We start from the raw sequence: 13,294 nt of genomic DNA, 5'->3' as shown, positions 1-13,294 counted from the left end.
ACCTTTATAATAAACCCAACTACTGAGAGAGAATGTGCCCAGTTGTTATTAGAAAAACTTGCTCAGGTGGCGACACTAACATTTATTAGATAATAGCTATAGAAGTATGCAAACAGGAGAAGCAGCCACACACCCAGCGGTAGTACCCATACAGAATTGCTGCCAACTTTATAATGCATGGCAAAGTACATATAGTACCTAATACACATTCTTCATAGAGGACATTTAGATTAGACTGGAAAGTATTGTTTGCATGGGCTAGGAACATGGCATTACCCAAAGACTGTACTGAGAAGGAGCAAAACCATATTTGATCATGTTTACAAAGAAACATGCAACAAGATAAAGGTGTTACCTGTGAAACAAGACAGATTTGACGAGTGTAACAACATCCCGACTGGCATTGTATCCGGCACAGACAATGGCGACATGGATTGTCTAAGTAGAAAGAAAGAAAGAGACAATGAAAGCAAGGGGAATAAGAGCAAATTAATTTTTCACTTTTATTATTCATTAAACAGTCCCACTATCGAATAATGCCATTTGTTGTGCTTAATGCTCATCTGACACTTGTATGTTAAACACCATGTATGCTAAATATTTGTACATTTGAAATCATTGCTTCAAGGCACCTGAAGTTTTATCATGTAGATTGATAGATATAGATGATAGATAGATAGAGAATATGATGCAGGAAAAGGAGATGGTAAAATTTGTGATAGCTAACCTTCAGCAGTTCACAAATAAGTTGAGACTTCCCAAGTTTATGACCAAACGAAAACCCTTTCCAGGGAGAGTTCACATGTTCTAGGTTAGGCACAGGCAAACTCGGCCCTCCAGATGCTTTGGGATTATGACTCCCATCATCCCTAGCTAACAGAACCGGTGGTCAGGGATGATGGGAATTGTAGTCCCAAAACATCTGGAGGGCTGAGTTTGCCTACACCTGTTCTAGGTAGGCAGCTAATAACATCACTATTATTAATAATGGAGGCTAGATTTGAGATCTCCTAGAAGAGAAGACTCTAGATAAGAAGGGGGGAAAATCCTAGGAATAAAATGAGAAAGTATTTGGAGTCAATAGACAATCTCCTGACACAAGTAAGTACTCAGCTGCATTTATATGCTCTGCTGAGAGAAGTTAAGAAGTGTGTGTCTCTGTGTTTGCAGGTCTACAAAAGACGGCTTAAATGGCTACTGGCCACAATGGACTATGTTCTATCCCCACTGTTGGAGGCAGAACGCCTCTGGATACCAGTTGCTGGGGATCACAAGTGGAGAGAGCGTTGCTGTATTCAGATCCGGCTTGTGGGCTTCCCATAGGTATCTGGCTGGCTGCTGTGAGAAGATGCCGAATGAACCTTTGACCTGATCCAACAGGGCTTTTCTTATGTTCTTACAACTATACTGAAGTTATGTATCAATGTGTTTTACAAAACATGAAATCCCAAGTGCAGTTTCTAGCCTTGGGATGCTTTGCCTGGTTTGCATTCTTCCTAATGAAGGTACATGTCAGTAAAATTTGTGCACAGAACACATCTGTCTGCAGTTCTTTAGCTGTGATTCCTGCACTGCAGGAATTCTATGATTCCAAGAATTATGGACACGGGGAAGTGCCATCCTGCTGGAGGGGATGGGGATGGTAAGAAAAGCTCATGTTTCCTTTAGCAGCAGCCCTCCAGCCCCCATGAATGTGAAATAGGGTTGCGATAGGGTTGATTCTTGTGAGCAGAATCAAGGCAAGAAGTAGCCCATCATGCTGCTGCTCACACAAAGAGCCCAGCAAAAATTGCCACCCAGTTTATCTCAACCAAGGAACAAATAAACTAACCACAGGGAAGATACCTCTCAATATCTGATCCCATTGAGAGTTATAGATCTGTGGTTTAATTCTAAGCATGCCCCTAGTCTTCTTCTTCTTCTTGTTGTTGTTGTTAAGAAGATTTGAGAGGCTGCCATACTCCAAGCTGATTTTAACAGCAATACTCCAAGCTGATTTTCCCATGTGGCATTCCAGCTGTGTGCTTATGTGGTTAAGTCTGCTTCTTTTTGAGTGAATTTCTAAATGACTTTTGTTTTGTTTTTAATACCACAATTTGAATTATGGCAGTATTGTCTTTCTTCTTCTTCTTCTTCTTCACCAAAACCCATATAAACAACAGAGACCACTGGTGTAGATCTCTGTCCCCAAACTCGGTGATACTTCATGGATTAGTCAGATTCAATACTGAATGCACTCTCCTCCTTAATAATTGTTTTAACTTTCCTTAACAATTTCTTATACAACACACTGACTCTCACATACACAAAGAAGCAAATAATCACATCAAGGTATGTCCTCTAAGGCCCGAAAAAGGAAACAGAAGAAACATCCCTGTTACTCTTCATTTTAATTACTTTGACATTATTGTCTTTTTTTGCTGAAACTCGTGTAAACAGCAGAGACAGCTGGTTCAAATCTCACCGGGTGGCCTTGAGAACATGAAGTCCCGCTGAAACGAGACTAAAGGTCCATTTTGTTCATCATCCTGTTCCCAGCAGTGGCTAGCCAGATGCCTGTGGGAAGTCTCAACTAGGGCTTGAAGGCAGCAACTCCCCCCATTGTATATCCCCCAGCAACGCTATACTTCCTTTGCAACACAGTGATTACATTCTATCTTCCATCAATTTCTCTACTCTTTTTATAAACTACCTAAGATAGTGGCTATAATCACTTCTTGGGGCAATCAGTTCCATAAGAGAAATGATTCCTTTTGCCTGAACCTACCACCCAACTATTTCATTTGTAACAAATTGTGTTACAAAAACTTATCTATTCTTCTCTAGCATTCATAAATTTATGAACTCTAATGCCCTCCCCTAGTTATATTTTTTCTTAAACAAAGAAGCATCTAAGAAAACTCTCTGAAATTTCAGGAGCTCTTTTCTGTATCTTTCCCAGTACTAGGATACCCTCCTGAGGCGAAAGAGCTGGAACTACACAAGGTTTCCAGATGAAGACACTCCACAGAAGACACGCCCTTTCCTAATAATTCCCCATATTAAATTTGCCCTTTTCAGTGCTGCTGCACACTGAGTTGATATTTTTAAGTGAGCTCTCCATCATGAAACCAAAAGAACTTCCATAGTGAAGGCCTATTCAAATAGTTCATTTAACTCCTCTCTTTTTCAGTTCTCCTTTAATGCTACTGTCGTCTGAAAGGTCCTGCTACCTGTCCAGGTGATTAGCTACTCCAATTTAAAAAAATAATAATAAATTTTTTCACATCTTTAGCAATTTTGTCCTCCAGTAAACTCAATACTCCAAATGGGAATAATAGTATTTTATTGTTGTTGTAAAACCAGACATATGAATCAAAAATTGTTTTGGGAACAAAATTGCTAATGTTGTTAAATTTATTGAATTTTTACTTGAATGGATCATATAACTCAATGGGATAGGGGCAGGGCAATTTAAATATAAAAAGAAGGAATATAACAAGGAGACATGTAAAATCCAACACCACATGCAGGAATGGGAAGCTGGACTTGAGCTGCAACATATAGTAACAAAAGGGAATAGAGATTCTATAGTCAGATGCTCTGTAAGCCATTACCTATAGCATTTCTCAAAATATGATCCTCAGAATCTTAAAGAATTTTAATTTTTATTATGATGAAGAGGGCAGAGGCATCCCTTTTCAAACCCCAGAGGGTCTCAATCCCTTGTGTATGCTTCTAAGCAGAAATGTCGCAAAGCCAACTCTGCCACCTCCCTCCCAAGAGTCCACCAAGTTTATCTAGAGTAGAGGAAAAGGGAGGCACGAGTGCTTCAGCTCTGTGTCAGCACTCAATTTCCTACCAAGGAGAGAGGTGAGCTGAGACTCCAGGTCTCTGCTGGGAATGTGACTTTCCACTGATGGAGACCCTTTGTCAGAAACTGATGCAGCAACATCACATTCCTGTTGTGTATTGAGTCAAAGGATTTTATATCTGTATTATTATTGTCTGTATTTGCATTAGGGTAAAGTAACTGCCTTTTGGTTCCAGAGGGTACAGCTACTATTGGTTCATTTAAGCTGCTGTATTTGGATCCTCTGTCTTATTGGTTTCCTCCAAAAGGCAGGACTGTGATTGCCTGATATTGTTCCCTCCAAAATGTATCCTTTCTAGCTAGTTCCCTGTCCCTATAAATGTAGCTCTCCCCTCCTCAGTTCTCAGTCTTGTTTGCTTTAATAAAGAAATGTTACTACAGAACTGTCTCCAGCATATTATGTCAAGAGAGCTGAAATCACAAACCCCATGTCACAACAATTCCTACTTGGGACACTGACTTGGATTCCTAGCTCCCTTGGCAGCAAAGGACACTCCACTGAGGTGCTTGAACACTGTCTTCCTTCCCATGCCAGTGTGGTGGGTCTGTGGGTGGTGATAACATTTCAGCTGTAAGCTATGCTTATAAATCACATCTATTTCTGACAAGCTGAACAGAGGCACTTGCTTTTTTTGGGGGGGGGGTGCCTACATCAGATTACTCCTGGTCCTCCCAAACAATGCAATAAGAGGAGGGCTAGTGTTGATTTATCTCTCTGTTTTCTGTTATATCACACAATCCTTCCCTTAACCTCCCTTTTCTGGCCTTAATTCTCCCCTACCTTGAGGGAAAGGAAGCTAAAATAATGTCTTACTATGGATGGGGGGTGTGGAGTGAAATTGGACCTCTCTTGTAAACACATAACTGGCATTTCCAGTAATAGGATAAATGATGAGAACCCAGAAGGCAAATCTGATAATAAGGATGTTTAAATTAAGCTTACATTCTGTCGCTGAATTACTGTGTGAATCTTTTAAGAGGAAAAAGTTAAAGCTATTTCATTATCAAAATACTGTGTGGTTAAGATAGGTGCATGGTGAGAGCGGGAAAGTTTCATGTTTTACATAACCATTGCCTGGGGCATAACACTAATCCCCTGCTGAGCAAGTAAATTTACTGGTAAAAGTCATTATAATCTGGAAGGCCATCTAATCTAGTCACCCCTTTTAGCTGCTATTCCCTTGTCCAAAATTGGCTGCAGCACAGATACCTCTAGGCCTTTAGAGATTCAGCCATCCAAATTTCTGCAGAAGCACAAGAAAGATGGGAGAGAGCTGAAATCATCCTTCAACAACTCAGTGCCTTCTAGGTGTTTTGGACTGCATGCAGCTCCCATCAGCAGATGGGGCTGACGGTCATTGTAGTCCAATGCATTTGGAGGGCACTAGGTTGGAAGCGGATGGCGCTGTGGGTTAAACCACAGAGCCTAGGACTTCCTGATCAGAAGGTTGGCAGTTCGAATCCCCGCGACGGGGTGAGCTCCTGTTGCTCGGTCCCTGCTCCTGCCAACCTAGCAGTTTGAAAGCACATCAAAGTGCAAGTAGATAAATAGGTACCACTCCGGCGGGAAGGTAAATGGCGTTTCCGTGTGCTGCTCTGGTTTGCCAGAAGCAGCTTAGTCATGCTGGCCACATGACCTGGAAGCTGTATGCCAGCTCCCTCGGCCAATAAAGCAAGATGAGTGCCGCAACCCCAGAGTCGGTCACGACTGGACCTAATGGTCAGGGGTCCCTTTACCTTTACCTTTTTAGGTTGGAAAAACTGCTTCATGTGCATTTCCTAGTAAATCAAATAGTAATCTTTTAATCCCACCCCTGCAACCCCCCCATTACTTAAAAATGATCTGCAATATTTCAAAAGCATGGGAATACAGTGGTACCTCAGGTTACATACGCTTCAGGTTACGTATGCTTCAGGTTACAGACTCCGCTAACCTAGAAATAGTACCTCAAGTTAAGAACTTTGCTTCAGGATGAGAACAGAAATTGTGCTCCGGCAGTGCAGCGGCAGCAGGAGGCCCCATTAGCTAAAGTGGTGCTTCAGGTTAAGGACAGTTTCAGGTTAAGAACTGACCTCCGGAACGAATTAAGTACTTAACCTGAGGTACCACTGTATCATTATCAAACTGCTGCTGAGGAAAATATGCCCTAAGTGAATTACTTTAACATGACAGTGGAAGAATATAGTGGAAGGTTTTCTTGCCACTCAATAAGACTGGATGTCGAATGTGCTGGACATATTATATACCACAACAGATTTCTGGATTTCACAGATTTTTAGCTTTCACAGATTTTTTCCCCGTAACTGTCAACAACAACAGCTTCATGTTTCATCCACCCTCTGCCTACAATATCTAATAATGATGCATCATCATCATATTGCAAATCATCTGCCAACAATACCCTTCTTTGTTCTGTGTAGGACAAATGGCAAAGCAATTAATGGGCATAAATCTAACATCAGAAATAGCAATAACCAAAAAACAGCTGGACATTTTAACCTCCCAGCATACTCAGGATTGACTTTAAGGTGGCTATACTAAAACCAGGAAATATCAAAGGTAGACTACAATTTGAAAACCCTGAATTACAATTCATCAAGAGGTTCAGTGTGGACAGAATAGAAGCAATGGATTTTCCACTACATGACATGTGTTAGGTGGCTTACCAAAGCCAGGATGCCTGTGTCATCAACTACTGTTTGGTTTTTGTGACCGGCCACTTTTAATAACACAATGATCATAGTCTGTAATTTTCTGCATTTTGTATCCTTCTGCTACAACAGAACACAGCCACCTCTCTGGAAATTACCAAATCCCTGTTCCTTTTCACTGGGTTCTGCTTGCAGAAGACAGATAATCTCTCCAAGTGATGATGTCACATCATGAATTCTCTGTTATTCAATTATTAGAAAAAGTGAATCAAGGGAAAGAAATGGGACTGTTGATTTGGGCGACAAACAAATATCCTGCAACACCTAGTGATGACTGTAGGTGTGCTAAAATGAGGATATGTGTTCTTTCATTTCTGGTCTCCTGATTCCTGGGGAGTGGGGGGATGTTAATTGAATTCATTAATGTTAACCCAGGGAACTGATGTCCTTGCCAAGGAAGCAATGACTTCTTAGCATCCCTTGTATCTGATGGGTTTTATTAGGTAGGTGAGGGAATATAATTAACTATATTTTATCGCCCTACAAACCTATGTGTGTTGGTTAACAGACAAAAGAAACAGACAAAAGAATTACTACTGGCAGTTAAAAGTGCGGGAATGAGCAGAGTTTAAATCTCATCTTAAGCAGTTTAATTGGAAGCAAAGGAATTAGCTGCTAGGCTGATTTCCCACTTTGTTACCCTGTTAGTCAAAGGAACAGGCTACAGACTGAAAAGCAAGTTTAAAGCGTATATTTTACCCACAGGCAAGCATTTGTCCCTAGCAGCAACAGCATTAAAAGTAAATGCAGGTAAAATACTTGTGTTTACAGCAAAACCAGCTGCAGGCATGCTGGCGCAATCAGAGGCATGCCTTCCTTCATAGCTGGCTGAAGAGAGGGGTGGGGAGAGAAGGAACAGGAAATACTTCTTTTGCTTTTTCCCTCCCAGGAGAGGAGGGGAAATGACATCACACAGAGCCTTCTCTGCCAGTTACATCTCTATGGTCTGAGTCCGCCTATCAGCAATACAGTGCTAAGTCCTTAACCCATTCACATGCTAACCAGCAAGAATATGCATTGTTAGATTTGACTACCTTTCTCCCACAGTCTCACCTAGGTGAGCATAGGATTTCTCCCTCTCTGATTCCTACAGTTTCAGATCAAACTCATAAAAAGTAGAAAATAAAAAGAGTAGTCTGGATACTACAAAGGCAAATCATCATCATCCTGTACTCTTTTATTGATTTATGTAAAGAATCTATAAACCACCTACCATTTGGGAAATATTGTGGTGGTGTAAAAATTCCCTTGACAAATATGACTCAGAAGACAGTTACCATATAACCCTATGCATGCTTACTGGTAAGCAAGTTCCACCACATTCAGTGAGATTTGCTCTTTGTGAAGTGGGCACAGGAGGCAGATCTAGAACTGCCAAGAGATTTCCTTTCAGTTGTTAAGTTTTGTTGATTGGTTGGAATTGTGTGTGTGTGTGTGTGTGTGTGTGTGTGTGTGTGTGAGAGAGAGAGAGAGAGAGAGAGAGAGAGAGAGAGATTCTGGCCAGCTGTTCCCATCTACAGCTTCTCAATAGCTGCTTGCAGCTATTTTCAGAACTTGCCGATACCATTGTTTATTGATTTCTCCTTGGTGTATTCTGTTAAGTGCCCTCAAAAAACTTGGCTCTCTTCTACTCAAGTGAGGTATCACCTCCTCCCAGCTCCTTTTGAAATTGAATGGATATAGTTCGCAAAATGAGAGTGAGTGACAATCACAAATACATCTTGGAAGAAAGAACACAATGGAGTCAGTGATGCTGTGTAACAACCGTGAAAACCATTGTCAAACATCAAGTCAAGGACAAATAGACTGAAAAACAGTTTTTACCCGAGAGCTGTGGCCCTTTTGAATGCTGTAACTCGATAGTGTGACCTGGGAGATTGATGGGTGTGGGTGTGGCTGGAATGTGGTTTGTTGGTTGTTGTTGTTGTTTTGCTTTTGTTGTTTTTAAGGGATGGCATCCAATTTCGTTGCACTTGTGCAATGTTGCACGTGTGTAATGACAATAAAGAATCTATCTATCTATCTATCTATCTATCTATCTATCTATCTATCATATTTACCGCTGTGCATCTTTGGGGAAACTGACACATTTTCAAGGTCTAAATGAAGCTGACATGTCTGCTGTATTCAGCGGGTCTTAGAAGGTCTGTGGAGTCCGACAGAGGAGTGAGCTTGCACCCACTTGCTTCCAACTGACTTTGAAGAAAACTAAACAAAATCTGGGGAAAACACACCCAAAAGCTTGGCGAAATAACCTACCTCCCTGATCCCCAAGAGTCCCTCCTTGCTAGTCCCCCAAAAACATCCTCCTCCCTTACCTCTTGCTTTAATTCCAGCACCCAGTATCTCCAACCATTGACCATGCTGACTGGGGTTGATTGGAGTTGCAGTGCAAAATAGCCTGAGGGTGCCTTGTTGGGGAAGTGTTCATAAAGGGGAAGGCAGGGGGAGGATGTTTAGGAGACTGAAGTGTTGGCAGGAAGGGTGTTTGGGGACCAAGAAGGGAAACCAGGGATTATTCTCTGCTTGGCAGGTTATTCTAAGCCAGAGAAGAATTTAGGACAGGCATAGGCAAATTCGGCCCTCCAGATGTTTTGGGACTACAACTCCCATCATCCCTAGCTAACATGACCAGTGGTCAGGGATGATGGGAACTGTAGTCCCAAAACATCTGGAGGGCTGAGTTTGCCTATGCCTGATTTAGTGGCTTTCAAAACCTGCCTCTCATTTAAGGTAGGGTTTTGCAAGCCCTCTGAGCCCGACTTGAGGGAATTTTGCTAGCATCCCTCTTCAACAGTATGAGGAGAGGAACCATGCTTGTGAATATGTGCAAGAAATTGAAGATATGGAAATTAAATAGAAGAGTTAGGATACCCATGGGAACTGCGGGGAATTATAATAGATTATCTTTCCTGATTTGGGGTCAATGTAATCAATACTTATAGGGTGTTCATAATTTGTACATAACAAGTTACATTCAAATAATTTCTACAACCTTGTAAAAATAGAGACAGCCACATTTAAAGGTAAACTGAGGATAAGTGAAAATGACAGTTCAAAACCTGCCTATTGCACCAAGCACCCTTGGTAGATTTTACATTGTGATCTTAAAGTAATCAGTGGACCAAGTTAACAAACTTCCTACTGGACTTTTTCACTTTTGCCTTCAATACAATTCTGCCAGACAGGTTATTTCTTAAAATGACCAACTTGGGTATACATCAGAAGATCTGTCTGTGGGTAAGGAATTTCCTGACTGATAGGCCGCAGACAGTGAGAATGGGACCTCACTATTCTTCTACTCTAGTGTTAAGCACAGGAGCCCCTCAGGGATGTGTGCTAAGTCCCTTTCTCTATTCCCTGTACACATTTGATTGCACCCCACTGTATAAGTCCAACACAATCATCAAATTTGCGGATGATACAACGGTGGTGGGGCTCATTAGTGAGAACAATGAGACTGCTTATAGGAAAGAAGTACAGGGGTTAATTCAATGGTGTAAAGAAAACAATCTTATGCTTAACACCAAAAAAACCAAAGAACTCATAATTGACTTTAGGAGAAAGAAAAGTGTATTTTTACCATTGCACATAAATGGCGAGGAGGTGGAGAGGGTTGGTAGTTTTAAATACCTGGGCATTTATATCTCTGAGGACCTCTCATGGACTGCAAATATTAATATGGTTGTGAGGAAGGTGCAGGGGAGGTTGTATTTCCTGAGAATGCTCAGGGGACTGAATCTATCTCAGCACCTACTTCTGTCCTATTATCACAGTACCATTGAGAGTGTCTTAACCTATAGTGTATTATCGTGGTATGGGAGCAGCTCTGAAACGGATAAAAAAGCTTTACAGAGAATAATTAAAATTGCCCAGAATGTTATTGGGCTCCAACTACCAACCCTGGATGAGATCTTCACGTCTCGCACTTTGAAGAAGTCACACAATATCCTGAGAGATCCCACCCATCCTGCTCACAACTTCTTTGAACTGTTGCCTTCGGGCAGAAGATATAGGACAATGAAAACACGAACCACACGCCTTCTGAATAGTTTCTATCCAAGAGCTCTGATTGCACTAAATAATGATCTTAGGGCCAGTTGCAAGAAATAGCAAGCAGGAAGTAGGAAGGAATGAGATAGGTTTTAGGTTATGTTATGCCTTTAAATAGGTTATGTTATATTCTGGATTATGTTATGTTTTATAGATTATGTCTGAATAGGATGAGAATGTTGGAGATACGTGCAAATGTGTATGTGAACCCGGTCTTTGGGTGGGTGTTTGATTTTCGTTGTTGTGTATACTGTGTATATATGGACAATGACAATAAATTTATCTTATCTTATCTTATCTTATCTTATCTTAAATTGTGGTGCAACAGCCATTAAATTAGACAATATAATTGATACAAACATCAATGTTGTCCTATGGAACTTGCCAGCATTTTACTGAGTTGCTGTCCTTGGACATGATGGTACTCTACCAACTCTAACTACAAATTTATCTTATGCCATATAAGCAAATGTCTTTTCTCTTTAATATCACTTTTATTTCCAGTCTTTCTCATATTTTTGTGCACTGCTTCCAACTTTCCTAAATTACATATTACTAAATTACATATCAACAAGCACACAGCATCACCACTGACGTGACTTGCTTGCTTCCACAAAAGGAGAAAATATATATGGAATCTATAAAAATTATTTGCCAATGGCCCATGTTGTGGGTATAGCACTGAAAGCAGGCCAAGGCCCCAATAAAGCCAACCAGTTCTCAACAGAGCAGGGGAAGGGAACTTGTTTGCAAGCCGCAATCTTCATTCCTTCATAGGCAACATCTTGGTGGCTGCATGCCAGAAGCTGGTAGAGCCAGATGCAAAAAAAATTGGACAATTACAAAATACATTTTAATCCCTATGCAGTTTAGACAGCAGGAATGTGCTACTATATAATCAGTTTTGTGTTGGCATGCAAGCCAGAAACTTCTCAGGGCACAGAAAGCTTAGGTAGACAGATGTGACTCTTACCTTTGTACAATAGGTGCATTCCAGCAACCCAGTTAGGGGTCAGAGGTTTCTATACCACCGTACCACATGCATCTCTCCACCCTGGTAAGCAGTTCAAGAACCCATTCAAGCCAGACAAAAGCACTCACAAGAAGCTGCAGAGCATGGTCGTCCCTTTCTCACACATGCATCCATGGAAAAGTTGGCCAGCCAAACATTGAGAAGCATGGCCTGAGATGGAAGAACAATCTACCTACCTCACACTTCTCCACTGCTGGCTGTTGTCCGCACTCTGAGCTGTTCCCTGCCACGATGCCAGCCCGCAGACTCTCACTGTCCCCAGTCCCTTCCTCCATGGAATAAGTTTTTGAGTGGTTGCCTCGGCGATGGGACAGGCCCCGGCTCTGCACAAGACTGAGCTGCTTGCGAAGTGCCCGGTTTTCCTCTTCCACTTCTCGCATGCGGACCTCCAGGCTCTCTCTTTCACGTTGACTTGTGGCTGTGTAACGAGGGCTGTGGGGCTGAGATTCAATTGGAGACAATGACACTGGCTTTCCATCTAGGATGAAAGGAGGGGAAAAAGAGGCAGTGATACAAAGGACATTTAAAATTTAGGTTTCAAAAAGGAACAGAGAGAACCTTTTTCTGTAATAAGTCCTGAATTGCTAAAAACAACAACAACTATGCAGATGACTAACCCAATATATCAATATATCATCCCTGGGATGCTCGCCGCAGGTGGCGCCCCTATGGGTGGCTAGCCCCACTCCCGTGGGTGGCTAGCCCCGCCCTCTGGTGCACAGCATGTGCGCTGCTCCATTTGCCAGAGCAGCTATCTCCTCCTCTGCATCAGGTATGTCCTATCTTTCTTGTTATATATGTGATGTAGTTGACGCTTGTTTGATTCTGTCTCAAGACCTTCTGATAATGTAAGACTACAGAAACCATAATAGGCAACCAAGGTCTACTCAGAGTAGATCAATTAAGATTAATGACCCAAGTTGGTCCTGTCCACAATTTTCAATAGGTCTCCTCTGAGTACAACTAACATTGGATACAACCCATGTAGGAAGACCAGAAACACGTGAGAAACCACTCTCTGGCATCAAACTTAGTTGGCATCACCACCAGAGCATTATTGTCATTCTTGTCATCTGATCCTGTGCCTGCCATATGCTTTGTTATTGTTGTTGCATTACCAATGTGATGTGGAAGAGAGTTGCAACAGAACAACAGTCACACCAATCCTGTAACTCAGGAATCAGGTCAGAATGGCACCTTCTGTCTTGTTCGGCAGCTAGTTATTCTGCAAATATAAGTGAGTTGCACACAGAACCCATGTCACTTTCTTTGGAAGTGATTGGTCATGGCAAACCCACTTCTCTCTAGCTCCAACACGATAGATTTGTTGTGAGGCCTGGTTACAATCATTGCAATCTCTCTCTGCGTCATGGATTTCAATCAAACAGCTTGTCTGAAACGTAGGAAGGTTTGTAAGTTAAGAGATATCTGTTGCATAGTAACAAAGATGTGCTCTCCCAAGCCCATAGCATGTTCACACTCCTGTCTCAACAACGTCTACCCTGGCTTGGTCATGTCCACAGAATGGAAGATGGCAGGGTGCCCAAGGACCTGCTCCACAGGGAGTTGGGTTCAGGCACCAGGCCAATTGGCAGACCAACTCTGTGCCTGCAAATGTGACATGAAGGTTATAATCCCTTGCA

The 13,294-nt window shown here is 41.8% G+C and overlaps 1 protein-coding gene across 1 annotated transcript in view; it reads right to left on the bottom strand.

The window, feature by feature from the left end:
* The window catches only part of LARGE1 (LARGE xylosyl- and glucuronyltransferase 1), a 319,140-nt gene that overhangs the window by 164,785 nt on the left and 141,061 nt on the right, over positions 1-13,294 (bottom strand). The window contains exons 3-4 of the mRNA XM_053407478.1: positions 11,828-12,129; positions 356-438 (exon numbers count right to left, since the gene is read on the bottom strand). Coding sequence (XP_053263453.1) covers positions 356-438; positions 11,828-12,129 — 385 coding nt within the window. The remainder of the gene's footprint in view (positions 1-355; positions 439-11,827; positions 12,130-13,294) is intronic.

The sequence above is a fragment of the Podarcis raffonei genome, chromosome 10 (genome assembly GCF_027172205.1).
Source record: "Podarcis raffonei isolate rPodRaf1 chromosome 10, rPodRaf1.pri, whole genome shotgun sequence".
NCBI lineage: Eukaryota > Metazoa > Chordata > Lepidosauria > Squamata > Lacertidae > Podarcis > Podarcis raffonei.
The sequence above is the reverse complement of the archived record's forward strand: the minus strand, read 5'-3'. Positions and strand labels throughout refer to the sequence as shown.